The sequence below is a fragment of the Epinephelus fuscoguttatus genome, linkage group LG16, assembly GCF_011397635.1.
Source record: "Epinephelus fuscoguttatus linkage group LG16, E.fuscoguttatus.final_Chr_v1".
Lineage (NCBI taxonomy): Eukaryota > Metazoa > Chordata > Actinopteri > Perciformes > Serranidae > Epinephelus > Epinephelus fuscoguttatus.
Genome location: NC_064767.1, coordinates 27,814,569 through 27,842,271, shown reverse-complemented (window position 1 = coordinate 27,842,271; position 27,703 = coordinate 27,814,569). Strand labels below are relative to the sequence as shown.

General features: G+C 41.1%; 2 protein-coding genes across 3 annotated transcripts in view; one reads left to right on the top strand and one right to left on the bottom strand.

Moving 5' to 3' along the window:
- The window catches only part of ggps1 (geranylgeranyl diphosphate synthase 1), a 182,453-nt gene that overhangs the window by 146,422 nt on the left and 8,328 nt on the right, over window positions 1-27,703 (bottom strand). The window contains exon 4 of one of the 2 annotated variants that reach the window (XR_007451297.1): window positions 22,187-23,504. Coding sequence is in view for 1 of the 2 variants with exons in the window: in XM_049600262.1 (XP_049456219.1) it covers window positions 22,701-23,504 (804 nt within the window). In the remaining variant the exon portion in view is untranslated. Of the gene's footprint in view, window positions 1-21,800; window positions 23,505-27,703 lie in introns of those variants that run through there. The other variant, XM_049600262.1, reaches the window with a different exon arrangement.
- b3galnt2 (beta-1,3-N-acetylgalactosaminyltransferase 2) lies at window positions 467-12,159 on the top strand. The gene is made up of 12 exons (XM_049600258.1): window positions 467-734; window positions 1,415-1,541; window positions 1,908-2,008; window positions 5,407-5,606; window positions 5,877-5,972; window positions 7,567-7,677; window positions 7,787-7,865; window positions 8,403-8,586; window positions 8,923-9,048; window positions 9,251-9,410; window positions 9,503-9,559; window positions 11,121-12,159. Exons 1-12 carry the CDS (start codon window positions 626-628, stop codon window positions 11,256-11,258), a joined length of 1,488 nt encoding a protein of 495 aa, XP_049456215.1. The 5' UTR covers window positions 467-625; the 3' UTR covers window positions 11,259-12,159.

Below are 27,703 nucleotides of genomic sequence, written 5' to 3'. Positions count from 1 at the left end.
TTACGCCCTGATTTCACAAAAATAGCTCAGCTGTTTTTTTTTTGTTTTTTTTTGTTTTTTAAAAAAAATCAATCAATTAATCAATTAATTACAGCTATTTTTTTTTTAAAAAATCTGGACATAAAATAAATAAAGGCTAAATAAAATAAATGAATAAATAAAGGCTAAAATGACAATTAAATTAAACTTCAACAAAACAACAGTAAAATACTACTACTACTACTACTACAACTTTAATAATGATAATAATAATAATAATAACAACAAATTGCAAACGGTTCAATTATATTATATTATATTATATTATATTATATTATATTATATTATATTATATTAACGTTTGGTTGTACTTTCTATATTGAAATATACTATTTTGATTGGCTAGATAGCATCGAACTTCACCTCCCAGAGTGCACCGCGGCAGGGCTCCTCGCCTCCCATTGGTCCATCTCTCCGCGCAGCGGAGGCAGACATGAGGCAGTGGTGAGAGCCCGGCGGAGAGCTGCGGAGCTGAAATGAAGCGCACACACGGAGCGGCTCACACCGTGCAGTGCCGTGCGGCTCAGGAAGAGGCTCCGCGCCGCTAAAGCTGAAGGCTGCTCCGGCTGAATGAAGGGCTCCGTCCATGCGGAGGCTAGCGCTCATTCTGCTGCCCTGTGCTGTCGCCGTCCTGGTGCACTTGTGGTTGGCACAACGACCCTCCTCCACCCCGCTGGACAACAACACACACTCGGGTACTTTTTAAGCCACAACCCCGGGCTTCACCTCCTCACAGCCTCGGAACTTTTCCACATCCGAGCGGCTGGCTAACTTTGCTTTTACCGCCCCGCTGTGTCTGTTGTGGTTGTTAGTTTGTGTGGGAACAGGTAGTTTACGCTTTGCTCGTGAAACTGTGTCCGCGCTAGAGAGTGTGTGTGTGCTCATATGTGTGTGTTTAGTGGGAAATAATGTGAATGTAACAGTTGAGTAGTGCTGGGCGTTGCTGGGATAGTCTAACGTCTGGTACCAGACTGAAGCGAGCTGAGCATCTTCACAACTACTGATCTCAGAGCTGCTTCATATGGACTATCACTTATGATCAGGGCTGTGCTGGAGGGTGAATCCGCTTTTTTTAATCAGAGGAGTGTAGTTTAACCACCTTTTGATGCATGAAGACAATTTTCCTGATGTCAGTTATGGGATGCCTCACAAACTAAACATTAAAGGGACCTGCTGTCAGATTCAGGGATGGGGAGCATAAATCAAGCAGTGTGATTTTTATTTATCTCTTGTTGTTGCCTTATCATTGTCACTAACTGTAGGTCATATTTTATCCTTATCCTCACACTAAATCCCTCATCGCTGGATAAGAAATGACATCCTGTTGTTTTATTCACGTAAATATTGTAGCAAGGCTTTCTGTTTATTGCTGCAGATGAGTCGTTACCTTTCTATGAAGTTTTGGTGGGAGTGCTGTCAGCGAGACACCATTATGAACTGCGACAAGCGATAAGGAAGACCTGGCTGGGCTACCTCCAAGATCACCCTCACTTCCAGCACAGGTCTGTAGGACGGTGGAGCTCCAACTTCACCACTTATTTTTTCTGTATTTCTTTTTTTTTTTTATGCCACAACCTGATTCATACAGTGGAAATAAAGCCTGCAGCTGTCAGCAAATAACTGACCGCCCTACCAACCCTTTTATCTTTACCTGACCAGCGGCCAATATTGTTCTCTCTTTCATTCTTCCTTTTTGTCCATTTCCTTCTCATTCAGCGATGTGAGCCCAGATAAGGTGTGATGGCCTTTAAGCAACCCTCAGTAACCATGGCAACGGAGGGTGGATAGATGGACATCTTTAGAAATCTTACAGCCTAATATTGCACAAAAAAAACGGAGAATGCGATAGTGTTTGTGCTTATTTTCAGAGTGGGGGTGAAGTTTATCGTGGGCGAACATGGCTGCCCCATTCCAGAGGAGGACCGAGAGGACCCGTACTCCTGCACCCTCCTGAACTTCACCGAGCCAGGTAGAGAAGATAATAATAATAATAATCAGCCTCACACACTAATGAGGGGGTATCTGCAGCTGTAATGTGGAAAGATGCTCTGTGCGCAATCTGTTGCTTGCAACATGCAGCCGTCAACAGTGGAGCTGAGGCAGAATAACAGGAGATGAGATGAAAGAATGAAAGAATGCATGTTCAGAAAAGAAGTAAAACACCTTTATTCATGTACACCCACAGCTCAAGGGCACCGTTCTTTTCCTTTCTATACCCAAGGCCAAAGCAGAAATCTCTCCCAGCTGCTGCAGACATAACTAGAACTGCGTAGTAACACTTGAAAAGTAAAGCTATACGAAGTACTGACACACCATATAAGAAATAATTGAACAGGTTCACTGTCAGATGGAACATCCACAGTAATTGTTATGTCTCTCACCTCCACAGAGTCCGTCCAATTCAGCCGTTTCACTACTTTTCCCGGTCGGTTCAGTGTTTGCTGCCTTCATGAAAACATAATTACTGCTCATCAGAATAGGCTTTTTCAGACAGCGGCCTTTAGGGTCATGGTGATGTTTTATTTCTCCAGCCCATTCTCCGCTTTCCACTGTGTTAATGGTTGTAAGTGTTGACGTGATTTGCTTCAGAATGGAAGGCAGGCAGAAGGCTTTGGAGCGAGATGCTGGTTGTGATTGGAAGAGAAAGAGACAACGGCTGCTTTTAAACACAGTTGGGTACCTGACTCGGGATTCAGGTCAAAGCACATGTTAAGCGGACAATTAATTGTTGCTGAAATATGTTTGTGCTGCATTCATCACAGGGATTTTTCTTTGGGACCACAATAAGGTGAATGCTAATTAGCTTCTCAGACTCTGTTTTTGTAATTCTGCTGCCACACAAGTTTGTGGTTGTTTTGGGGAGAAAAAGTCAAAAACTTAATGATATGAAATATACGTAAAGGCTGCCTTTTCTTCTTCTTTTTTTTTTTTTTTAATTTTAACTACAGTGTTTGATTAATTGTTTTAGCTTTAGTCACAATATTTCAACGAATCAATCAGTCGATCAACATTCAGTTTTAATCATTTTAAGGTCGAGTGTGTAGGATTTAAAGGCATCTATTGGCAAAAATGGAACATAATATTCACTCTAAGAATCTTTGTCTTTCTGTTGCCTTAAAATGAGCCGTTTATATTTACATACAGAGCAGGTCCTCTTCCACAAAGTCCACCATGTTGTTTCTATAGTCGCCCAGAATAGACAGACCAAGCAGTGGCTCTGGATGGGGCCACAAACGTTTTTGCATCATCTTAGTTCTCCTATACACCCGGCACACAGGAGAAGTTTCAGTTCTGCAACCTGACCACTAGATGTCACTAAATCTTACATACAAGACCTTTAAGGATTTTTTAAGCAAAAATACTGAAAAGTCACTGGTTCTCAAATGATTTTCTCAGCGTGCTTTCAGACCTAGAGTTCACTTGCTTTGGTCCGAATCAGGGGACTAATTTTGTTGCAAAGCTGCATAATTGCCTAGAGTTGGTTCGTGTTCTCACGGCAGCATTTACAAGCAGACAAGATCAAATGCCTTGCGCGAGAAAGCCGCTCTTGATAGGTCAGAATTTCCATGCAGGAAAAATCCAGGAACTAAACAAAACACTGTTCATTTTAGTCAAACCATACAGTTTGAAAATGAGGCGTGGCCCAACTAGAAAACAATGTTTTGATGCATTGGATGTGCTGAATGTGCATATTAAGGCAGTACAGGAGGAGGCGCACATTAATAATCCTCCAGAACTGTAACATGCCCATGTTTAACCCAAACAATACGTAATGTGACTGCAATTGGTTCAGATCAAGGTTGGAACACGTTCTCACCACAAACGAACCGCAACAGAGTTAATTTGTAACCGGACTGAGACCACCTCGGCACACCTCTCCTCTTCAAGGAGGTCTCAGTCCGGTTGTTTTGGTGCGCACCCGAGTGCGATTGCTGAGTTCACACCTGCCCAAATGAGCTGCATTTAGGGGGCAAATGAACTTGAGTTTGATTGAACCGCACCAAACAGGGCAGATGTGAAAGCACCCTTAGTTTGATTAAATTAATTATCTTTTTGTTTTGGACTGTTGGTCCGACAAAACAAGCAATTTGGAAAAGTCGTCATGACCTCCGGTAACGTGGGATGCACATATCTTACTGTTTCATAGACCAAATGTCAGTCAGTTGGTAAAACGCTTTTACTTCACTTTCCCTGGCAACAGTGTTTAAACACTGTTGCCAGGGAAAGTGAAGTAAAAGCCAACCCCAAATACACCTTATCTTGTTCGGTGTTTCGCCTAGCTTTTTTTTTTCTTTTTTCTGTGCTTTGTCTCTTGGAAACCCACTGCATATGGTCTGGCACCTGGTCACTGCCTTTTTATAAAGCCCAAGCCTTACCTGAGCAACGTGGCAGTACACGCCCATAAACGTCCCGAGCACAGAAAATAAGAAGAAACTATTCAAATACATGCAGAGCATGGAGTTTCTGCAGGAAAAATACGCCACCACACAGTTCTAGTGGGTCATAAGTGATGATTGAGAGCAATTACCTCTGTGTGAGACTACACATTGTTTTTTAGGAAAATCCTGCATAGTATATCTTTAGCCAATAATGTGAATAACTGTGAGATGCAGCCCTTGTTGTGACTTGATTTGTATATTGTGTAATTTACTATTCAACTGTAAATAACAAAGAATATTATAGACCTTTAGTTGTTGCCTGATTTTGAAAATAGTCACCAATAAATAGTAGATAACTGTAAAATTGCTTTTCATTATTTATGATTTCTGCCAAGTTTTATTCATTTTCCCCAGAATAAACTAGCAGTCTTATGCTGGCCAGTGCCAACAGAAGCGCTGCCATGATTTGTTTTGATAAGTGAGCACAAACTAATAATTTATATTTAGCGAGCATAGGAATATTAAATATATCCTCGCTCGCTGGTGAAATCCTGCAGCTCAATTCCACTCGGTCAGTGTGAGAAACATTTGGTATGATAAAGTGCTGCTCTCTCTTTGTCTGTAATTCCTCGCCTCTAATTGTCTTTGTTTTGGAGTGAGCAGCAGAACTTGTGTAGAATGCATATAAAGTAAAAAGGCTGCTTCCCTTTAACAGCCTTGATCTTTTCATTGATCTCCTGGGTAATAAACTGCTCTTTTGTAATTAAGAAACCACACTCACGAGCAGAAGCTCGCTTTGAAGACAGCAGTCCCAAGAACCGGCTCCTCAAAGTGCTGATGGTGTAGCTTTACCAGAGTCTGCCTTCTTCTCTGAACGCACTCCCTCTCTCGATTTGCTCAGTCTTCATCACGGAAAAGAGGCGGTCAGCATCTTGGGATTGTAATAAATTTCACGTGTGCAGTAATCTCTGCCATCCCTCTGTGCCAGTGGCAGGCCAGGATGCGGAGATAGAGATCGTGACGTTGTCTGACCCCTCGGTGCTCGCCCCCTCCGATGTGTCGGCCATCGCCCTGGATTTCAAGGTCCTACACCCGGTGGTGATTACCAGGCTGGGGGTGTTTCCCAGCGGGACCCGGCCAGAGCTTCAGAACAATGTGACGGTGAAGCTTCTCCAGCTGGACCAGGAGGTAACAGAACCTGGACCTTGACTGAGCATAATGTATCGCATATGCTGCGTTTCTGTGGAGGCTGCTAGATACATAGCCTGGGGGCAGCTGGAGGACTCAGTGCTGGTGCTGTTACTGCCTCACTGAAAGACACTGACTGAAACTTCTGTTGGGTCACTGTCTTTACGATAACAGTCTGTAGTATAGTATTCAGTGTAGATTAAGGTGAACTTGCATCAAAGAAGTGTTCTTCATGAATTCTTGATGAATAAAAATTTGTGATTTTTGCAGGAGGCTGTGGTCACTGCTCGTTTTAGTGCCATCAGCACAGGGACCATGGAGAGTGGGGTGTGGTACAAACCAGTGGAGCAGTTCATCTTGCCTAAGGTCAGTTTCTCCACATACAGCATACTCAGTACTTCTAATGCCCTGAGGTCATGAGTCGAAGTCCCCCAACACCCTCCTCCCCATAGAAAAAGTCTCAACATATTGGATTTTATATATACATATAAATATATATATATATATATATATATATATATATATATATATATATATATATATATTATTTTTTTATGTTGTTTTATCATATTTTTCTGCCAGCTCTGTTTAAATGGAGCAGGTCTTTCTGAAAATGTCAAACTGAAAACAACTAACTCAACTGTAACTGAGGCCCAATTTCCATGGATAAAAAATCCACTAACACCCACTAACATCTGGCTTTTGTATTTAATACGAAAGGTTATAATCTGCATGAACCCCTTGGTCACAGGTATTTATCAGCTCCAGCTCTGATAAGCTTCCGTTGGAAATTCGACACCTGGGTGGACAAGCTTATTCTAGCCCCCTGTGCAGAGGGGATTCATTGATGGGCTGCCACAAAATACTGTCCGTTTCCGTCCAAGCAGCCTTTGAACATAATTCAAAAGTTAGTCTGCGTCAAGTTTGAGAGAGACTGAATAAGTAAGCAGAAAAGAAAAAAAGTAACAGACGTTTTCACCGGCCTCCATGCTGCTTTCTACCATTTTTATTTACCTGTTCTCCAGGTTCGTCCATGACATCGAATATTACACACCAGAAAAAAAAAAAAAAAAATCAGAAAAACAAACTCATGTCACCAGACAATGGGAAAGCAGTTTATCGCTCTTTTTTAATGGTTTTTTTTTTCATGTTTAAAAAACCTGCATAAACTCACTAATCTTGGGAGAAAATTATATAAAACAACTCAGATCACTGCACATAGTATTTTAGTGTCCCAGGAAGTTAATTCAATATTTCCCTACAAAGAATAAATGCTGCATGGGATTTCAAAGCCTTTTCCACAATGCTAATAAAGAACGAATTAACACCAGATTACAAAGAAGTGATTTGCTGGTTGAAATTTTTAAGCTTATTTCACCTCTGACCACACCCAGCATCACAAATTTGATTTGTCTTACCTGCAGCTATGTTTCACAAAACATAGGACTTTCTCTCAGGAGACGCGTTTTTAACCGTGTGAACTTTGCTTGAAGTTTGAGTCAAGGTACGTCCTTGAAATGTTTCATTTCCTAAACCTAACCTCAGTAACTTCACTTGCTTAAACCTAACCTCCATAATTTCACATCAATTATGCAACTTTACATTACATAATTAATAATTTGTAGGATATAACCATTGTGTAAGTTTAAGTTCCTGCAGTACGGCTGTACATCGCTGCCGCAACGGGAGACGTTAAACCACAGCAAAAAGGAGATTTTCAGGAGGTGTTAAGTTAATCTTGAATAAAATTGTGATGTACTAGAATCAGCCCAAATGCACTGTAAGTTTTAAACAGTACAATGTAAAACTACCTCAAGGTTGCTAAAACCAACAAATGCAAAGAGACAATACAGAGGATATGTCAGTGTTCTCAGTGGTAGCTGCGGCCCTGCATACAGTATTATGATCAGTTTAAATCATGGACAGAGCAGTACGATGTAACGTCTGTTTTTTTATTCAGGGTTTCGAGGGGACACTGGTTTGGGAGAATTTGGACTCTGCTGGATTGACCACAGTCAACTCCTCTTCTGTGCAGCTCAATGATGGAGGAGGTGTCCTCAAGATCTCCTCTGTATGTACTGATGAGCAGTCAGAAATAAATGCATTAGGAATATTCTCTCTCAAGTTATAAAGTGAAGCAAGGAAATTAAAAACTTTTTTGCTGTGTCCCTGAATTGCAGATCGCAGAGGGCATATTGCCTCATAGAAGTGCACTTGGATTTCCTGGTTTGGCTGGAGGCTTCACATTTACTATCTATGGTTGGTCCAGCAACAGAATTAATTCTGAGCTTTTTATGAAAACAGTTGGATCAAAATCAATCGAGCCAACTGTTGTAAAAGGAGTCCCTATGTAAAAATTCAAAAAAGCATTGTTCACTCTGGCAGGTTATGAGATTAGCTCCTTTTTTCGCCTCAGGGCTCTTGCATACGTGCCAAATGGAGGCAACATTTCTTTTTCCCCTCTCTGCCCCGTTGTGTTACATTATTGATCGCACCTGCATGTGTTTGCATTTGAGTTTATCTGGGAATGGATTTGTAGCCATTTTGGGGGAAACAAAATTTAATTCACCATCCAATATCTCTGAAAACAGAGCTAATGATCCGTTCTGTAAAATGTTACAGTTTTATTATATTGTTTTGCCAGCCAGTGATTTAAGTTATTATCTCTCAAAAGAGCCTTAATGTATTCAAACAAAAGTTAATGTCATTTTGGACAAAAACTCTGTCAATCTCTCCCCCCCCCCCCCCAAAAAAAAACAAAAAAAATTTATCCTGTATTGTCTCCACCTGTGTCAGATGCAGACGGCCTGTCGGAGCTCCTGCGGGGCCGCCCAGCCAGGATGGAGCACCATGCCTCTGGGCTGAGGCAGGAGGACGCCACCTTGCAGCAGGAAAGCCTCAGGCACGGCGACATGGTGTTCGTAGACGTGGTAGACACCTACAGGAACGTGCCTTCCAAACTGCTTCAGTTCTATAAATGGTATGGCAAGTGCTAATGACTCGATTCTCTGTCTCCAAATTGCCTTGGCCCTCTGAGGAAATCAGCAACCTGAAATGAAAGTGTGTCATTGCCTCAAAATGTCTCGCTGTTAGAATCACGATTGCAATCACTCAGTCAGGGAAAAGGTACAGTTGTGAGTCATCAGGTAGCAAAATACAGTATACAGAGTGGTCTTAAGCTTTAGGAGGTATATTATTTATTTGCAAGACCTCCTGCCCTTCACTCTCAGTGGTATTTGAAGTAAATCCTCTCTGGGATATTGCCAAAAATCAGAAGGTGGGCTTTAATTAAGGTTGCAAATTCCCTCTCTGGCAGGTCTGTTGGAAACGCTGACTTTAATCTGCTGCTGAAGACGGATGATGATTGTTACATCGACGTGGACTCAGTATTAATGAAGATTGACCATAAGGGTCTCAAGCGCAGCAATTTCTGGTGGGGGAAGTAAGTACAATTTGGTGTGTGATGCTGTTGACAGCGTATATTCTGCTGCTGATTTTAGCCCACTGCTGTTTGCAACTTAACTTCAGTGCACAGTCAGCTGAAGTCGAGATGAAAGAAACAGGAATGCTTCTGTCAAAACGATGATGGGTCAAGTGAAAAGGAGACAGGATGTGATGATAATGTATCTGCCGTCCTGACCCAGTTTCAGGCAGAGCTGGGCAGTGGACCGCATTGGGAAGTGGCAGGAGCTGGAGTATGCTAGTCCGGCCTACCCGGCGTTCGCCTGCGGCTCAGGCTACGTCGTCTCTCGTGACCTGATCCAGTGGCTCGCCAGTAATGCAGATAAACTGAAGGCCTACCAGGTAGAGAAGACAAGAGAGAGAGACTGTGGGTGTATGGAGGCAGATAGTCATGAATATAATGCAAGGAATCTGTTCTGGATGTCTTGTTACAGGGAGAAGATGTGAGCATGGGGATATGGATGGCAGCTGTCGGACCACAGAAATATCAGGTAAAATATGTAATCACATCCAGATCTGCAGACTCCAATGACGCAGCTTGATCACACATGATTAGGTTTGGCATATATTTATTTATAAAATGCAATTTATTAGACTTGTCAGATAGAACGGAGAAGTCGTACACTTTCCATCATTGTCCCTGTTGTTTACACAATCCACCAACATCTATCAAGACGTGATGAACATTTAATGTCTGGCATTAAGAAATATTATAGAAAAAAATAGAAATAGAAAGTATATGTAGACAAGATGAAAAGAAAGCATAATATAATAAAAGACAACGTTTGTCTGATATAGTCCAAGATGCAAAGGAGAACAACAACAACAAAAAAAAAAAATTATGAAGATGCCATGTTACCAAGAACCATGAAATTATTCTCTTAACTCAATTATTCAAGCAGCCTGGTTTTGGTTCATTTCATCTCAGCTTGAAAAAAACCTGCTGAAGCTCACATTGTGAGCGATGAAGATGAGCTGTCTCTGGCTCAGTTTACTGTGGGTTATCAATCAAACTCTGTATTGCATCTTTTACATAGTGCAGTTCAGTGTGCTCTACAAGTGACTGACAGTAACAAGAGTAACAGAACAGTCAAAAGATGAACTGTAATGTGACAATAGGAGACAAAGACATGCATGCTGTTGATCATTTGTTCTGTCTTGATTAGCAACGTTTCACTCCTCAGAGCGTCAGTAGGTAAAACTCTACAGTACGATACAACAGTGATACTCAGCTTTTGGCCTGTGGGCCAAATCTGGCCCGTGACAGGCTGCCGGGTGGCCTGCCAACCATTAACTAAGTCACAATAAGAGTAAACGGATTCACACTGGGATTTACTTTTTTATTTGAATGTAAATAAGTTGCCAGAGTGCATAAATAAGCATCATAACAGGGGAGGATCCCCAGGACGCCCCGACAGAGGGGGGTCCCTGACCTGTGCAGGAGTGTTGTTACTAGATTTGCCTTGTTTATTAATTATATCTGATTAATGCTATTAATATGTCACATTAACTGGCCCCTGGCCTCAAGTCATTTTGCAAAAGTGGCCCTCAGGCAAAGCAAGTTGAGTATCCATGTACTACAATGTTTTCAGTTAACTAATATATTACATAATGTAATCTACAAAAATTAAATCTTACTGTTGGCTAAAACGTGCACATTTTGATTCCTGTGAAAAACACGTTAACAAGCAGGACTGAACATTGAGATTTAGTTCACTATTTTATCTTGCTTTATATCCTTTAGTTAGCTTTACAGTTATGACATTTGTACATTTTTAATGTGCAAAAAATGTGCACACTCCTTATTGTACACCAGACTTTTAGCGCAGCCTTACAAACACTAAGTGTATGAGCAGGTTCTGGTGTCTGTGGAAATGCCATGATTGTTTTGTTAACTGGTTTAATCTTGACAACATGGAGTTCGGTCACAGCGCATCAAAGACGCATATTAACAACTAAACCTGAGTAAGACCTCGACCAGTGTATGGCTAATAACCAAATCAACGTGTGCATGTTAACACAGCCACTGTCCTGCCCCTTTGCTATCACCAGGACGCCGGCTGGCTGTGTGAGAAAGAGTGCTACCTGGACATGCTGTCGTCTCCGCAACACACAGCCGAGGAGCTACACATCCTCTGGGACAGGAAGAGGGCCTGCGGAGACCCCTGTGGTTGTCCTTGGGGCCACTAAATCTGGCCCACGACACACTCACCACGCAGCGCTGTGGGTAAAACGCACTCAGCACTGGCTGTCAGCTCAGTTTCTGTGGTGTCCTTAAAACCCCAAACTGAGTCACTTCAGAGTTTTATCAGTTACTATGATTATATGATAAAAACACGAACAGAGTTTTGAAATGTGGGGACTTAAAAACTTTGAGATTTCATCGCAGGTTCTTAATATTAACAAAATACTGTACCAACATGAACCATTTGCAGCTTCAGAATACTTTAAAAACTCACATGTAGCTGTAGCATACTGTCAGCATTTGTATCATAAACTCAGTTATTAAATTTGAGACTGAAAATGTCGTCAGTGGATCAGATGAAATGTGGAAAAAGACTGGATTAAAAGATATTTTAGTAATGTGATAACTGACAGGGACGGACCAAGACCCATGTGCAATCTTAGTATGTGATGGTCACCGGGTACAGAATCACTGCTGTAAGACTTGAGTGCTTTGTAATATTATAATTATTGGTACTCTGATACTCAGCAGACTCAAACCTTTTGGTTTTAAAAGGGAATATTTGATGGAATTTTAGAGATGATTGCTTTACATTGTTATATTTTGTAAATTATTGTCTTAAGCTTTTCATCCTCTTCACGATTTGTAGATTTACGACGAGCTTTCTCACAAACACACACAGTTTGTACTGTAACTGTCATTGTGCAAATTGTGATGTGGCCTTACTGTATTTGTTAGGCGTCATTCTGTATGTATGTTAACACTTGTAATATCAGCACAGATTTAAATTAGTGTGTTTGCAACACAACTTTTTGGAACTTGAACAAGCAGTCCGAGTGACTGAAATAGACTCACTAGTTTAACACTGGTTTTATGAAATCCTCCTCACAGGTAATAAAGAACACTTCAGAGAGAGAACGACTTCCTTGTTGTTTGTTTTGGGATTGATACACACCGTAAACTCACTGTTGCTGCTGATTCTGTGTTGGATCCATGTTGAGCCTGGAGCGTCGTTATAGCCATTAGTGCTGCTCAGTCGGCACCACAGACTCACTGTCAGTAAACAGATTTTGCACTTGCTGCTACAGAAGTGTTGTGTGAAGTGTGTTTCTTTAACTTAAAGGAGCAGGGTGTAAGATTTAGGGGGATTTAGTGGCATCTAGTGGTGAGGGTTGCAGATTGCATCCAGCTGAAACTTCTCCTGGGTAGACTTCCTTCAGTATTCAGGAGGTTTTTACCAAGAGCCGAATTATCTGCAGAGGTCTCTTCTTTTCCGAAACAAACGGAGCAGGTGATTTAAAACCAGTAAAAACACTAAAAAAAGACTGACAGACATTCGTAGGCATGTTGCAGACATTCAGTTTTTTTTTTAGCAGGATCCAAAATATCCGCAGAGGTCTCTTCCTTCCCAAGACAAGCAGATCCAGTGATTTAAACCAGTAAGAACACTGATGAAAGTAGTTTCATGCTAAAAAATACATGTTTTGCCAATGCTCTCGTCGCTTAGGGGCTTCTAACTATAGTGGCCTTTGCGAAAATGCAATTGTTCCTATCTAGAGCCAGTGTCTGGTTTGTTGTTCTGATCTCCTGTAGAAACATGGCAGTGCAACATAGCGATCTCAGTAGACAAGACACTGTGTAGAGTAGACGCTTCCTGTGTAGTTTTTAATGGCTCATTCTAATGTCACTAAAACACAATTCTTATTTTCAGGTGATTTACACTAAGGTAAACATACTTATATTCCATTTCTGCCAATATATTCCCCTAAATCCTTCACACTGGACCATTAAAAGGGAAATGAAATCACTTTGATCTCTTTTGGCGATTGTTTTCCTGACACAGTGAGGCGGACACGGCTTGAATGATAAACAGGAAAACCTGTGGAGTGTTTTGGCCTCATTGATTAGCAGCTTCATGTTAATCAATAGGACTGAACACATCCCGCCATCAGTCCATACGCACTGAACCTTTTAAAATGTTGACACGGAGCGAATGTTTGGTTTTTTACGAGCCCTCTCCGAGCATATGCTTTTAGCCGCCGCAGTGATTTGTTTGTTTGTTTAAGTATAGCCATGTGATTGATGCTGAGTCACTAGAATTAGATTGCCTCGCTGTTTATTTTTGTAAATAATGAAAGATGATGCTGAATATTTTACTGATGGGGGATAATAAAAGTCGTTTGTTTTATTTAGGCCTTTCGTACCTGCCAAGAAATCTATTTCTGCAATTAACCTGACACTGGAGCACACATCCCCCCCCCCACCCCACCCCGACTCCTTTCCCTCCCCATCTTATCCTTTCGCCTCCTCCCTTTCAATGAGCTGCATGATAACAAAGCCATATCCGCATCTGTTCCACTCTCCTACGTAGATAAGGAGGGCAGTTTTCACCCCATCAGCCTCTCTCACTGATTTGGCTTGAAGCCCTTCATTGTGAAGCCAGAGAGAGAAGCGTGGAAATAACACGCAGATGCGGGGGGGAGAAAAAAAAACTCACTCTCATCTCCGCTCTAGTGCTTCTGTAGAGGATGAAGTTATTGAATTTGTCTGCACTTTGATGAGCGCTGTGGGGATATTGTCACTCACCGATGTAAAATGTTTAAAATATTAGCATTTTTTTTATTTTCAGAGATATGCTCCAAATCTTCTGCCTCCTTTGTTCTCTGTGTGTGTACGAGCACCGTTCTCTCATACATACCCATCCAAGCAGGCAGTCAAATCAACCACATCATAATAACTTGGGTACAATTTGTACAATGTTTACCTAAAAACTTCAGTCGTGTGTTCAATCATGAGCCTTCTAGGCTCAAAATTTAGCTGCTCACCACTTTTTAATATTTGATCTCGCCTCTTTTCCTGCCAATATACAATGTTGGGGATTTACACAGAACAGTACTGTTCTGCTAAAGGAGGAATAAAGGGGCTCATGTTCTGGTATAAGCAAGAGTCAGATGGTGTGAAGTAATATGTCAAAGGGGAACACTACTCAAGAATTCCTTTGTTCTGTGAGAGATCAATATTTGTGAACATGAAGTTGCTCCCAAAGCTGGATGTTTAAAGAGTGAAGCAGAACTAGAGAGAGAAAAAAGTCTAACGACAACAAAAGAGGGCGTAATGAAAAGATCTCAGCTCATCTTAGCGAGCCAGAACATCTGATTCATCCATATGTTTGATATAAATAAACCCTCCTTGTTTTGAATTGTCTCTGCCCTTAAGCGAGTGTGTAATCTTTTCTAAGCGACGACAAGAGTACAATTCCCTGAACCACTGACTTATTTTCACTCTATTAATATTTTGCCATGAAAGTGCAATCATCCGTTTAGCCTGTGATGAGCAGTGCTCTGAGAAAACAGAAGGAACTCGGGCGCTGGAGTTTAATTGTATTTATAAAATCCTTTTCATCTCGAGTCTCACCTCTTCTCTAAACTCATCTTCCTGCGCTGCAGATTGAATACCGGAATATGTTGACATTACAAATTTGAGTCTTATTTTCTTCATGTCTGGCTTCGACAGACACTTGATTTTACTTGAGTGTTTTTATGTGGGGGGTTTTTTCCCTGATGTTCCCTCACAGCCCAGCAGATGAGTAGCGCTTCATCAGCACCACTCGCCATATTCCAAATATGCTCTAATGAATGGATTAGAAACTGGATGGTATTTAACACTATACACATACAAAAGTGTGTATTGTTACAGTATTTGTTCAAGCAATTATTTTGTCAGTGCTGAGGTTGCTTTGGCAAAAATATTCAAACCGTTAATTCATGACCTTACCTTCAGCTAACTATTTCAGCTATTGATCCATTACTTTAGTTAACATTTCCAACTATTACTTAAACTGTTTATCCGTTACTTGCAACTAACATTTCCATTTATTTCTCAGTTTTAAGTGTTTATCCATCACTTGTAGCTCACTATTTCCTGTTTAGCCATGACTTAATTTAACTATTAAAACTGTTTATCCATTATATTTAATTGATTTTACGATTTATCTGTTGCGTTTAGCTATTTTGACTATCAACTACTTTCAGCTCTTGAACCTGTTTGTAGCCCAGTATTTACTGTTTATCTATTACTTTAGTTGACTATCAAAACTCATGTCATTGATTCATTTTCCTGCTGGCGGTCGCAGGAGGGCTGGATACTATTCCAGCTGACATAGGGTGAAGGGTGGGGCACACCCTGGACAGGTCACTATCACAGGGCTAACATACAGAGACAGGCAACCATTCACAGCTATGGGGAAATTAGAGTCACTGTGGACTGTGGGAGGAAGCCGGAGTGCCCTGAGAAAGCCTATGCTGACACAGGGAGAATATGCAAGCTCCGCACTGAAGGGCTCCCCACCCTGGGTTTGAACCTGGAACCATCTTGCTGTGAGGCAACAATGCTAACCACTGCATTGCCGTGCCACCATCAAAATTGTTCATCCTTTAGTCATAACTGATATGCTTTTAGCTAATTCAAGTGTTCATCCATTACTTGTAACTTACTATTGCCTCTTCATCCATGACTTAAGTTAACTATTAAAACTGCATATCCATTACTCTTAACTGATTTTATTTATCTGTCACTTTTAGCTATTTCAACTATCCACTACTTCCAGTCAACTATTGATTTAAACTGTTTATTTATTATTTGCAACTATTTACTGTTCATCTATTACTTCATTGAACTATTGAAACTGTTTATCCTTTAATTTAATTGATTTAACTATGAATCCGACCTGTTTTTTTTAATTAATTGATTTAACTCTTTCAGTTGTTTATCCATTACATTAGGTTAACTATTACAACTCTTCATCTATAACCTTTAATTATATCCAATATTTGTCAGTGACTTAGCTAAGCTTAACTATTTTAACTGTTTGTCATAACTTGTAGCAGGGGCGATTCTAGGATCAGAGGTTTAGGGGTGCTGAGCACCCAGAGAGCTGCCCGGCCAAGCAAGATAAATTTCACTGTTTTGTACATTTTAACGCAATTTCATTCCCACATTTGTGAAAGAAAAGCACAACACTTTTTGGGAAAGTCTGTGACTAAACCATCAAATCTGATAAAGGTTATTTAAATGCTGAGCCACAGCAAAAGAGGAATGGATTGGAATCATAAAAGAAACATATTGTAACCCTCATTTCTGGGGGAGGATAACTCATTTTGATACAGCAGCTCCTCAACATACACATTACATACAACAGTATGTATGTTTCTGGAGTAAACCAGCCCCCTATAGTGAGTACCAAAAATACCAAAAATATTAATAAGAATACTAATAAATAAAGTCATCTCTTTGCTCCTCTCTCTCTCTTTGTACTGTCAACCAAAAGGCAAATAACCAAACAATGCGTTTTATATCTAATAAGAGAAACTGATCCAACTTACATAGATAGACCATTTGATAGGAGTTATAATGTTAATGGGCATCCATCAGTTAGCTGGTCAGTAGCACCTTGGCTTTAATATTAACACATGCACATGACACAACAGCTAGCTTCTCTCATTCCAATTCAAACAGAGGACAGTGGTACTGACCACCTGTAACATTTCCTAGCTTGAAAAAACGTCAGCTAACTCCTACCTAACATCATAAATAGTGACCTACGATGCTGTATTTTTGATATTACGTTTCAACCAAGTACTGTATGGTTTTGACACGTTTATAGCTTGTTTAAAAAAGGACATACAGTAAAAATAAATAAAAAAATAAAAGTCTCTCTAATTTTAGGGGTGCTGGGATTCAATTTAGGGGTGCTTCAGCACCCCCAAAAATGGGCTAGAAACGCCTATGACTTGTAGCTAGCTATTTACTATTTTTCCGTGATTTAAGTTAATTATTAAATCTGTTATCTTTTAATTTAATTGATTTAACTATGAATCCGTTACTTTTAACTATCTCAGTGTTTAAACATTACTTAACTCTAGGCTATCAAGTGCCTACCCAGCACCTTTTAGCTAATTATGTCAGCTGCTTACTTTCAATTGACTTTTAAACCTGTTTTCCCATTAATTTATCTATTTCAGTTGTTTATCCATTACATTCGGATAACTATTAAAACCCTTCATCCATTACCTTTAATTATATCCAATATTTGTCCAATATGTGACTTAGCTAACTATTTTAACTGTTTGTCATAACTTGTAGCTAGCTATTTACTGTTTATCCATTACTTTTAACTGATTTAACTTTTCATCCGTTACTTTTAGCTATTTCAACTGTTTATTTTTAACTATAAGTTAACTTTTTTAAGTGTTCATCCATTATTTGTAGCTAACTGTTTATTGTTTATCTATTACGGTAGTTAACTAGTAAAACTGATGATCTTTTAACTGTTTTAACTATTTATCCATTAATTTTAGCTATCTCAACTGTTCGTCCTTAACTTTAAGTTAACTTTTTCAAGTGTTTGTCATTGCTTTTAACTATTGCAGTGTTCAAACATTACCAAACTACAAGCTACCAACTGCCTATCCAAAACCTTTAGCTAATTATTTCAGCCATTTATCATTACTTTTAATTACCTTTTCAAACCAGTTTTCATCATTTTAATTCTTTAAATTGTTTATCCATTACCTTCTATTAAAAATTTTTATCCATTACCTTTAACTATATCAAATATTTGACATTAACTTTTAGCTAACTATTTTAACTGTGTATCCGTTACCTCTAAGTGTTTCAACTGTTTGCCCATTAACTTTAGCTCACTGTATTAATTGTTTATCCATTTACTTTATATTATATAAAGTGTATATATATGTACATATACATACTTTATATATAAAATTTCATTTTGTTTTTTTAGTTTAGTTAATTGAGTTAGTTGAGCGAATTACTTGATTGCAAGCACCAACTTGCAACTGCATTAGTACCCTGCGGTGTACAAGTAACCTCCTCCTGTTAGGGATGTCAGACTGTTTATTCAGAATAACATAGATACTATTTAAGCCCATTTGATTACATGCCACCAGTGAGGGCGTGTGTTATCTATGTGCCTTATTTCACAGCACGGTGGAAACATACAGTACATTATGGATTAAATCAAAGCTTACCTGTGGTGTCAAAGTGAAGACGCCCCCGATTGGGATCAGGCACAGCTGTCCCAGATCTGTGAAAGAGGAGCTTTACAGTCTGCTGAGTGGTGTGCATCTGCATACTCATTCAAACAACTCCAAATTCTTAGACTCTCCTCGCAGAGCATTACACATTGCTGTCAATCAGCCTCCTCTTCTCCAACACCCCCTCCTCCTCTGTTTGCACTAAAACGAGGAGGAGATCATTTATTCATGAAACCTGGCATCTTAAACCAGCATTTCTGACTGATTCTGATTCACAGGAATGAGGGGATATTATTAGATACACAACTATGCCCTAATGGGGCAACATTTTCATTCCCAATTTGAGATTGCACCCCCAGCTCCCTCTCTCATTTCCATAGCAGCTACAGTGTCTCAGCCTAGTAAGGTTACGGCTGTCACTTTTTGCAAACATTTGCAGAACACAGCTGTGTGACATTGTGGATCGGGTAGATGGTACGTTCGGTAGAAGGTTGGCTATTAGACAGTACACGTAATTACACACGTCTCTGACAAAGTGATGGAAATACTGAGTGAATTGTGGCGTTTCATAAGCCCTCTTGAGCCCTGCTGCAGTAACATGGCAGATTTACTATGATAGTGTTTGTGAGAGATAATTTGTCATTCAATTATTACTGAACCATTACTGACAGTCATTCTATCTTAAGAGGATCGTGAATTAGCTCATCGGTCTGATGATGAGATTCTTGGAAACCACTCAATCATTTGATGTAACCTGATGCAACGCCATGTATGGATGAAATGTCATGATGTCAGCTGAGTGAATCCAGTTGCCTGCAGTTCAGCATTTTACTTGTGCCATTTAGTATTAGTACTTTCACAAGGTAAGGAGACAGATTTTAGAAATAATTGTTACAAATGATGCAGCAGAGGCTGAGAAATCCTGACTAGTATGGTTTGAGTTTTAAAAGTCTCCCTTAATGCAACTCAAAAGCATCTTTCCTTAGACTAATCCTACCTGGTAAACAGCTGCGTCTTTTTAACTCCATGCCTCTGTTTGCAACACAGGATTTCTGTTATTAATTTGTAATCTCCAAATCCAAGCAGACATAGCCCTTATGACATCACCAGGCTTTGGCTCTCAGACTTTAGAAGTACTACTCCCCATGATGACTAAACTGCACCTAATGGATAAAATCGCTTGAGTGCCCCTTTAATCAGTCATTTTAAACTCAAAGAAGGCTGTTGTGTGCAGGCTCCAATGATTGCAGGTGGAAACAAGTGAGTACTTTGTTATTCCTCTTTATCCCCAATGGGACATGAGGGCGCACTGAGGTTTTTACAAACAAGTGAGTGCTGGCAGAATTATGCATAAGAACATGTGTTGTTCTGGGAGCAGTGACATGAATATGATAACCACGCTGGCATGAACACTGTGAACTGAAAGAAGCTTTTATTGAGCTCATGGATCAAGTGATATTAAAGGATAAATATATCATTATATAATTCTATATTTTCTCTTATTGTCAACAAACACCATGTAAAGACCACACTAACAAAGAGCTGAAGCCTCATTGTCGTCCAAAAGGTACATTGTGTTTTATCTCATATCAGTCGTCCTGCTGTCACTGACACTAGTGTGAATCCACGGCTGAAAATAGTCCACAGTAATCGACCTACGCACGCTTCCTCTGGTGCGCATATCCCTCCATGAATAAGGAATGTAAGAGAATATGGTATGTGCAGATTTTCTCTCACTCTAATCCTTATGTTCGATTTATGTGAATGTGTAAAAAAAAAAAAAAAAATCTTGTGGGTCTCTCTGGGTGACACCCTAGGCAGCTGCCCACGTTGCCTATAGCAAGATCCGCCACTGTCGGTCCCCAACAAGTGTCCAGCACAGAAGCTTTAGAAGTCGTGTAGTGTTGAGAGTTGGTTTTGGTCTTTTCATAAGAAAAGTAAAGAATATCTCTGACCTTATCCTTAAGTTGCAGCTGGGACCAAATGAATGATTCTGTCCTTTAAAACAGCAGCCACGGGTACCAACACGGAACATTATCGGTTCAATATGTCGACCAGTTTAAGTCACTTTGTAAGCAGTGGTGTTCGTGGTTTTCTTCAGAGGCTCTTGTAAAAGGAATAAAGTGTCAGTTGCTCCAGTGGAGCAGCTCAGCAGCCTCACTGTGGAGGACTGCAGTCGTTGGAGCATCTCTAAAGTGTAAAATGTGTGTGACTGTCACACAAGGTGCAGCAATCTCAAAAAACTTTACCCATGTAAAAAATATGAGTTAAAATAAAAATTAAAGCATAATAAGAAATAGGAACTGAAGATTTTTAATCAGCAGAATCACCAGAAAGACTGAAATCAGTGAGGGCGTACAAACACAGCACTGTCTATTCTTGTTGTTGCCACAGGAATATTTATGAAATATCTATTGGAGTGCTCACCCAGTGATAAATAATCCAAAGCTTGCAGAGGATGAGGGAGACAGTGAGTGAGCCATGTCGCTCTTCACACAAAAGCTATTCTGTTTTGCTCTCAAACAAAACTCAAACGCTGTGGGTGGAGAAAATCAATCTAGTCAACCTAGAGAGAGAAGGAATGAGAACCATGAGAGGCTTTGATTATTGTGATGGACTTAAGTCAGCTCTGCCAAAGCCACTTCATACGTCTCCGCTGTTTATCAAATCAGAAAAGCATTTGCATCACATTTTTCCCACACTTGTGGCTGCTTGGAAGGGAAATTAGCAGAGGCACCAGTTTCCCCCCGGATTATCGTGAATTTGACATTTTGACGAATAGATGTATTTTCAGAGAAGCCCACGATTCAATCCGACAGACACGTAATTAATTGAATTGCAGCTGTCAAGAGCTTCAGTGAGTCAACAGAGCTGTCTGGGACAGATAGCCTCTGTCCACTACAGCAGCTGAGGAAAAACTCAGCAGTATTAACAGAAGCAGTAGATAATACAGGATTTAGATGACTGGTGCCCTGTGTTTCAGACCTAACTCATAATAAAAGACACACCACGACCATAGCAACCAGCCTGTGTGAGCGCTTAGTCAAGGTTCCTCAAAAGGAAGCACGTGGCAGGCGATTGTGTAATAACTTGCATCAGCAGCTTGTACTATTCAGCGTGGAGTTGCAAAAGTATAGCTCGCCTTGAAAAATAAACACATGGATCTGATGCAACAGGAGAAGGCTTATGATAATATGCACTGCGGATAATGATGGCTCTGTTTTGTGATGGTGTGTTAGGTTTGTGTGCGCAGAGTACACAGAGAGAGTGCTTTTAAATAAGACATCAGGTCCAGTGTAGAAGAGCAACTTTCTGTGAGTCACATCTTGATTTTCAGTTACACCCGTGCTCAGTAGATGGTGCTGCGTATCTCTGGAGAAACGTCCCTCTCTTCCCCGTCACATCAAACATGTTCAGTTCAAAACAATAAAAAACTAAACTAGATGCCACAGGGAGATGTCAAATTTTGTTTCAGAAGTCAGACATGCCCACAGGTTATCTTTAAAGTTTTTTATTCAATAGATGCAAAGAAGTTTTTAACTGCAGCACAGTGTCTACTTACAAATATCATAACTGGATAACCCTAATACAATATATGTGAAGGGCTGTGTTGAATCTGAACCAGATGGAAACGCAGACTGCGATAAACCCAAAACATCAACAGAGTATTCATATACAGCTGAGCATAAACAGCATGAGCACTACTTTGCATATAATGCCAGCGTGTTACATAACAAGTAGACAATTGAGTTGCAGAGGTCTTTTCTACAGGATTGGCACTCTTGGCGGCTTAATGATTAAGAATCCCCAAATCGCACATCATACACTGGAGAGAGACGTCTTATTTTAAAGAAGGACTTCGGGAAAAAAAAAAAAAACACACAGCATACACTCAGCTTTAGATAAACAATTTTCGTCTGGTGGCAGAACATAAAAAAATACATTTATATGCACTGTAGTACACATCAAAAAGGAAGGCTTTTAAGCTTTGTTGCCATCTTGTCATTTTTCATTTTCAAAACAGCAAACATAAAACCGACGTAAGAAGTTTCATTTTTTAATTTATTTCTTCCTCTGACTGCACAGCTACAATTGGATACAAAAACTGGTGATGTGTGTTTTGTCGAGCAACACTTGAAGGATGCTGACAAGCACACAAAGGAGAAAGGCAACATTCGTGGCTGCTTCGCTGTCTCATAGCTGCTGAATGCAGTCAGAGCTGTCTACCACAATTCAAGAGCTAGAGCTGAATGATTAATTGTGACTCATTAAATAGTTTGTGAATGTAACATACTGGTGTGTGTATGAGTTGAGCTTTTCGGGAGTGGGTCTATCTGCATCAGGGTATTAGCAAAGCTTCTGTGGGGCTAGGCGTGTAGCAGTGAAATGTGGAGGTCAGTAGTTTTGGCTGGAGTGTGGCTCAGTACTGGACACTGCTGCGGCTTCAGCCTCACAATGCATTTGGCTGAGGTGTTTGATGAGGCTCTCCAGTTGAGGGTTTCCCCCTAACTCCTTGATGAGGCGGTAGGCCTCCTCCTCCAGGTTCCGCAGTGTCTGACGAGCGTAGGCGAACGAGCCAACCTTCTCCAGGTAGTCCACACAGTATCGTTTGATGTCCACGTTCTCCGTGCGCTGCCTCAGGATGTTCTGCACCTGGGTGCTCTCTGGACGTGACCATATGGCATGAATGGTGAGGAAAGAGAACTTGCCTTCAGTCAGGTCCTCACAGAAGCTCTTGTTCTCAGAGTACTCATGAGAGCTCAGGTTGCAGTAGTCGTCACGAATCTGGAAGAAGAGACCCAGCGTGTCCAGGAGTGGTTTCAGGTCCTGTTTCCAATCAGAGAAGAGCTGCATCAGGCCCACAGCCAGACCAAAGAGCCCTCCAGTTTTCTGCAGCACCATGTTTAAGTACTCCTGCTCAGTGGGACAGGTGTAATTGTCCCTCCAGTGGATGTCCAGGCCCTGACCACGGTGCAGCTCCAGCAGCTGCCGGGTAAACACTCGGACAGCCTCAGGGTGCTCCAGGGTCAGCACCTTCTCTAACCCCAGGAAGTAGACGTAGTTGGCTGAGTTGATAACGGAGGGGATGCCGTAGATGCTGTGGGCCACAGGAAAGCCTCGCCGCAGCTTGGAGCTGTCCTCAATGTCATCTATGAGCAAGCTGGCGTTGTGCAGCATCTCAGTCACCTCGATGATCACCTGAGGATGTCACAACGAATTAAATCATTTAACTATAAGATTATGTAAAAATCAACAATGCATAGTTTGAGAATTATTCTGCAAGCTCATCAGTTTTTCCATTTCACCGGAATTCAGGTTTTTATTTTTTTGCCATACTAACTTGCAGTAACTGTTACACTGATGCTTGTGCAGAGAAAACTGCCTTTCCCTACTCCTCACTAACACAGACAGTAACAGGTTGTCAGGGGGTCTATGTAAATTATGCATTACAGCTTGTATACAGCAGAGGGTGCCATGTCTACACTCTCGCCTGCACTGCTCTAGTGAGAGTCTTCGTCAGCAGACAAAATTGTTGCTGAGACAAACCAGGCAGTCAGTCAGAGAGAGAGAGTTCAGCAAAGGTTGACTCCACACTGGAGCTGTTTCAGATTCACACTGTTAAGAAATTACAGGTGACACTATGGGGTTTAGCGCAGTTTTACCCGCTCTACAGAGATAATAACTTGTGTTAGTGGACAGTGGACAAACTAGCAAACAGCCATGATAAACATCCTCAGTCCCTCAGGAGGAAATATCCAAAACTGGCTTTGTTTCAGCTCCATGCTCGACACAAAACAGCCAGCGCTGCCATCAGGTGTCTGCTGTCTTTTGCTGGCTGTGCAGCCTGCTGGAGTGCTCTGCTGATTTAAAAGACAAGTGGTGTGGCCTGGTAATGAAAGCTGTTTGTATGGGGCTGGGGAGCACAAAGAGAGGCTCAGTGGGTCAGGCAGATGGCCAAGGCTGGGCCAGTTGAGCAGTTTATCCGGCAAACACAACCTTTCCTTCGGCAGGGTCCCGACACTCGCTCACCCTGCAACCTCAGTGAGCCACTCACAAGAGACGGAGGTGGGGGTTTGTGGGTAAAGCTACAATGAATGCACACATGAAGGAGAAAATGGAATATTGTGCAGCCAAAAACATACTCGAGGATTCAAAGGTTCGCTGCGAACACTGAATTACAATTCCCCGTGAGAATAAAGGAACAAGGATACAATCAAGAAGACAAGATTCGAAGCCTTGAATAACAACAGCAGTTATCAAAGCCAAACACACGCACCGAAAACTCACGTTTTGGACTTTGAGTGTGTGCAAGGAAACAAATTAGTCAGACTGTCGCTGTGTAATTCTGCCATTTAAGTGCCGAGTGCCTTCACTACTCCGCAAGACTTTATTGATTAGCACCAGAGGTTACTGATGCAGAAACTCACTCTGTTTGCCAAAGCTACAATCAGTGACCCATTAAGAATGCAGAAGCTCCTTCACTGCAAGCACGTGCACTGAGTCCAATAAATTGAGGGGAAATAACTCTGAAACAGACGAGTCAGTTATGTGCGTGCATAATCCAGTCACACTCAGGTGGTGGTTTGCACCTACAGTAATCCCTCTGAGTCAGACTGCGGGACGGCTGAAGTCTGGCCAAGGTTTTAACATGGTCATCCCACATGATCACACACCACACCTACTGCATTGTGTCATTCAAAAATGCTTTCTCATTCATCGAGAACAGAAGTCTTAGTGTTAAAAAATATGACTAAATATGGCAGATATCCTAACACATTTTATAAAATGCTAAAGAACGCACAGCATAATCTTAATCTGGGATTTATGTATTGTGTGGTGTTTAAATCTTGTTTGTTGATGCTGTGTCCCTGCTGTTTGTCTTTGCCGGTTGTCTTGTATTGTTTTCGATGCTGTGTGGTGAAGCTGGAGACAATTTTCCGTAACTAATTAGGAGACTAATACAGGCTTTTCCAGCAGTGTTTTATAGACGTAACACCACTTTCATGGTCATTGTAAAAGAAAAAGGTCAATTAAGCGTTGGCTACTACTTTCATTTTTGCTGGCGAGCGTGTTTACAAACACTAACCAATGATCCTGCATTGTATACCTTTAAATAAAGCACTTTTAGGGAAGCGAGAAGAGGAGCTATTTTAGGAATGTGATATATTTATGAGTATGGGTATTGTTTAGGCTGCCATGCACTTACTAAACTGATCACAAGATGTGTCTGGCTATCTATTGCAGCCAAACTATTCCCTGGGAAAAACCCTGCACTGAAAATGTACAACAAATGTACTGTCTATCCTGATCCAGGCGTGACTGCTGTACAATCTGCTGCTGTCACAACTTCTTACCATCTCCATGTAATGATAACCCTCTAACACATTACAGGCTGTATCCAGACATTTGACCCGTCTTAAAGAGATAACTTGTATTATCATTATACAATCCAGGAGTTACGAGTCGCTCCATGTATCATGTTTGATATGCTAACCTGCCACCCAGTTCCCTACTTATTTTCTAATGGAGGCGGCTACATTATAGTCACTCTACATCAGTCACATTAAAACCTATGAGAGGCTCTAAGCCCAAGGCGTTCTCATGAATGACACGTGTTCTCAAAGTAAAAGACAGAAGACAGTATATAAAGGCTAACCTTTCGACATTGTCACAAAGAATAGAGCACAGTCAGCGAAAGGTCGTGAAGCAACTGATGTGTACAGAGGGAATTTCCCAAACCTCCACAACCTGTTCTGTAGTACAGTGTAGAGAAGCACATATGGGGGTTTGATGAAAAATTCATTGCCAAATGAATGAGACAGTGTGCCACTGTCACTGCCTCCATCTATCTGAAGGCACGGTTGTTTCCATGGCGGCGACTTCTTGGCAGCAGCGTGCTAATGATGACGAGAGGAGTGCTCTCAGTCTGCGTGATGGGTTCAGCAGGAGTTTACAGAGCTGCTGCATGGAGGGAGCAAAGGGGGGAGACTGAGGGAGTCATGGGGGAGAGGGCTCTTTGATATGGCAAAGAAGGAAATCCTGTCTAAAGTGGAATTATCAGGAGAACAAAAGTAGATTTGAGCACAATCTGCATATGAATGTGGGCCATATGAACTGGCAGTCTGCAACTCTACGAATCAAAAACTGATCAAATTCAGAACTCTAAGGCAACGTGTCACTGAAGCCTCGAGGAGCATATGTGCTGCTGAATTGGAAATGTCAGCACTTCAGTCGAGAAATGTAGCAAGATGTAATGTGAAAATAATCAAAAATGAATGTTGAGTTGCTCCTTTAATACATTTTTGCATATTGAGTTAATTCATCTGCAGACACACAACCTGCTTTAATAGCAGCAGTGTGATTAAATACATCCCTACTGATGCAAAGTGAGAGATGGATGCTGTAGCAGGAGGAGGGCTGACACGACAGGATTGATTTATAATATTTAATAATTCCTCAGATGAGACTGACAACTTTATTACTCACACAAATGCACCTAGTTTTTTTTTTCCTTTTTTATTGAGGCCTGAAACCAGTCATCACATTGGGGGAGGGCTTTTATTGTACGCTGGACGATGAAATGACCACAGGAGACAACCCTGCGACCTCTGAGCTTTGCGGCAGTACTAGGATTCCTCTACTTGGGGAGGGTTTATAAAACATTCAGGACAAAGGGAGACCTGTTGAACGGCAAATCTAATGAGACCTGACAGGCTCAGCACTTAGCATTCTGCACTGCGAAAGGCATGTAGATTCAGAAAATACAGTCTCTGTATTTTCATTACTGGACACAGGACCAGTATTCAGCCGCTGCAACGTTAATGCTATCTGTATAATAAGGTCGACGGCCTGATCTCTCCGAGTGGACAGCGGCGAGGGTCCTGCTCAATAAAACCAATAAATCCTAAATGGCTAATTAGAAATTAATCTGGCCAAGGAAAAGCAGGAATGCCAATCAGCCCCGCGATCTGTATACACACTTCAATATGTCTGCTGCAATCTAATCAGGCAGCATCCAAGAATGTGTTACAACAACACTGTAATGGATGAGTGGAGGCGTAGGTTTGCCTGGGAAGCTGTCTGTGACTTGAATCATGTTAATCCTTTGCTCATAGAGGTGATCGGGAACACATAAGGCTGAAGAAGCGGTCGTCTCTCACAGTGGGTACTGTATACACAAACAAACAATCCCTAAACGCTGCCAAATATTTCCTTCTCACTACCATTCACTGCACCATCTGGGCTACACTGTACAGTAAAACAATAGCCTACACATCTTCATTCAGAAAGCAGAAACTAACACTGATTTTAAGCTTTTCTTTACAGCGAGATAGTGCTGCCATCATACTGTGCTGCAGGATCATTTTCCCACTACAAAAATAAAGTTGAATTCATGT

Excerpts from the sequence above, each read along its gene's own strand:
- b3galnt2 (XM_049600258.1), top strand. The coding sequence starts at position 626 with ATGCGGAGGCTAGCGCTCATTCTGCTGCCCTGTGCTGTCGCCGTCCTG. Across the intron at positions 9,411-9,502 it reads ATAAACTGAAGGCCTACCAG|GGAGAAGATGTGAGCATGGG; the intron begins GTAGAGAAGACA and ends GTCTTGTTACAG. Across the intron at positions 9,560-11,120 it reads TCGGACCACAGAAATATCAG|GACGCCGGCTGGCTGTGTGA; the intron begins GTAAAATATGTA and ends TGCTATCACCAG.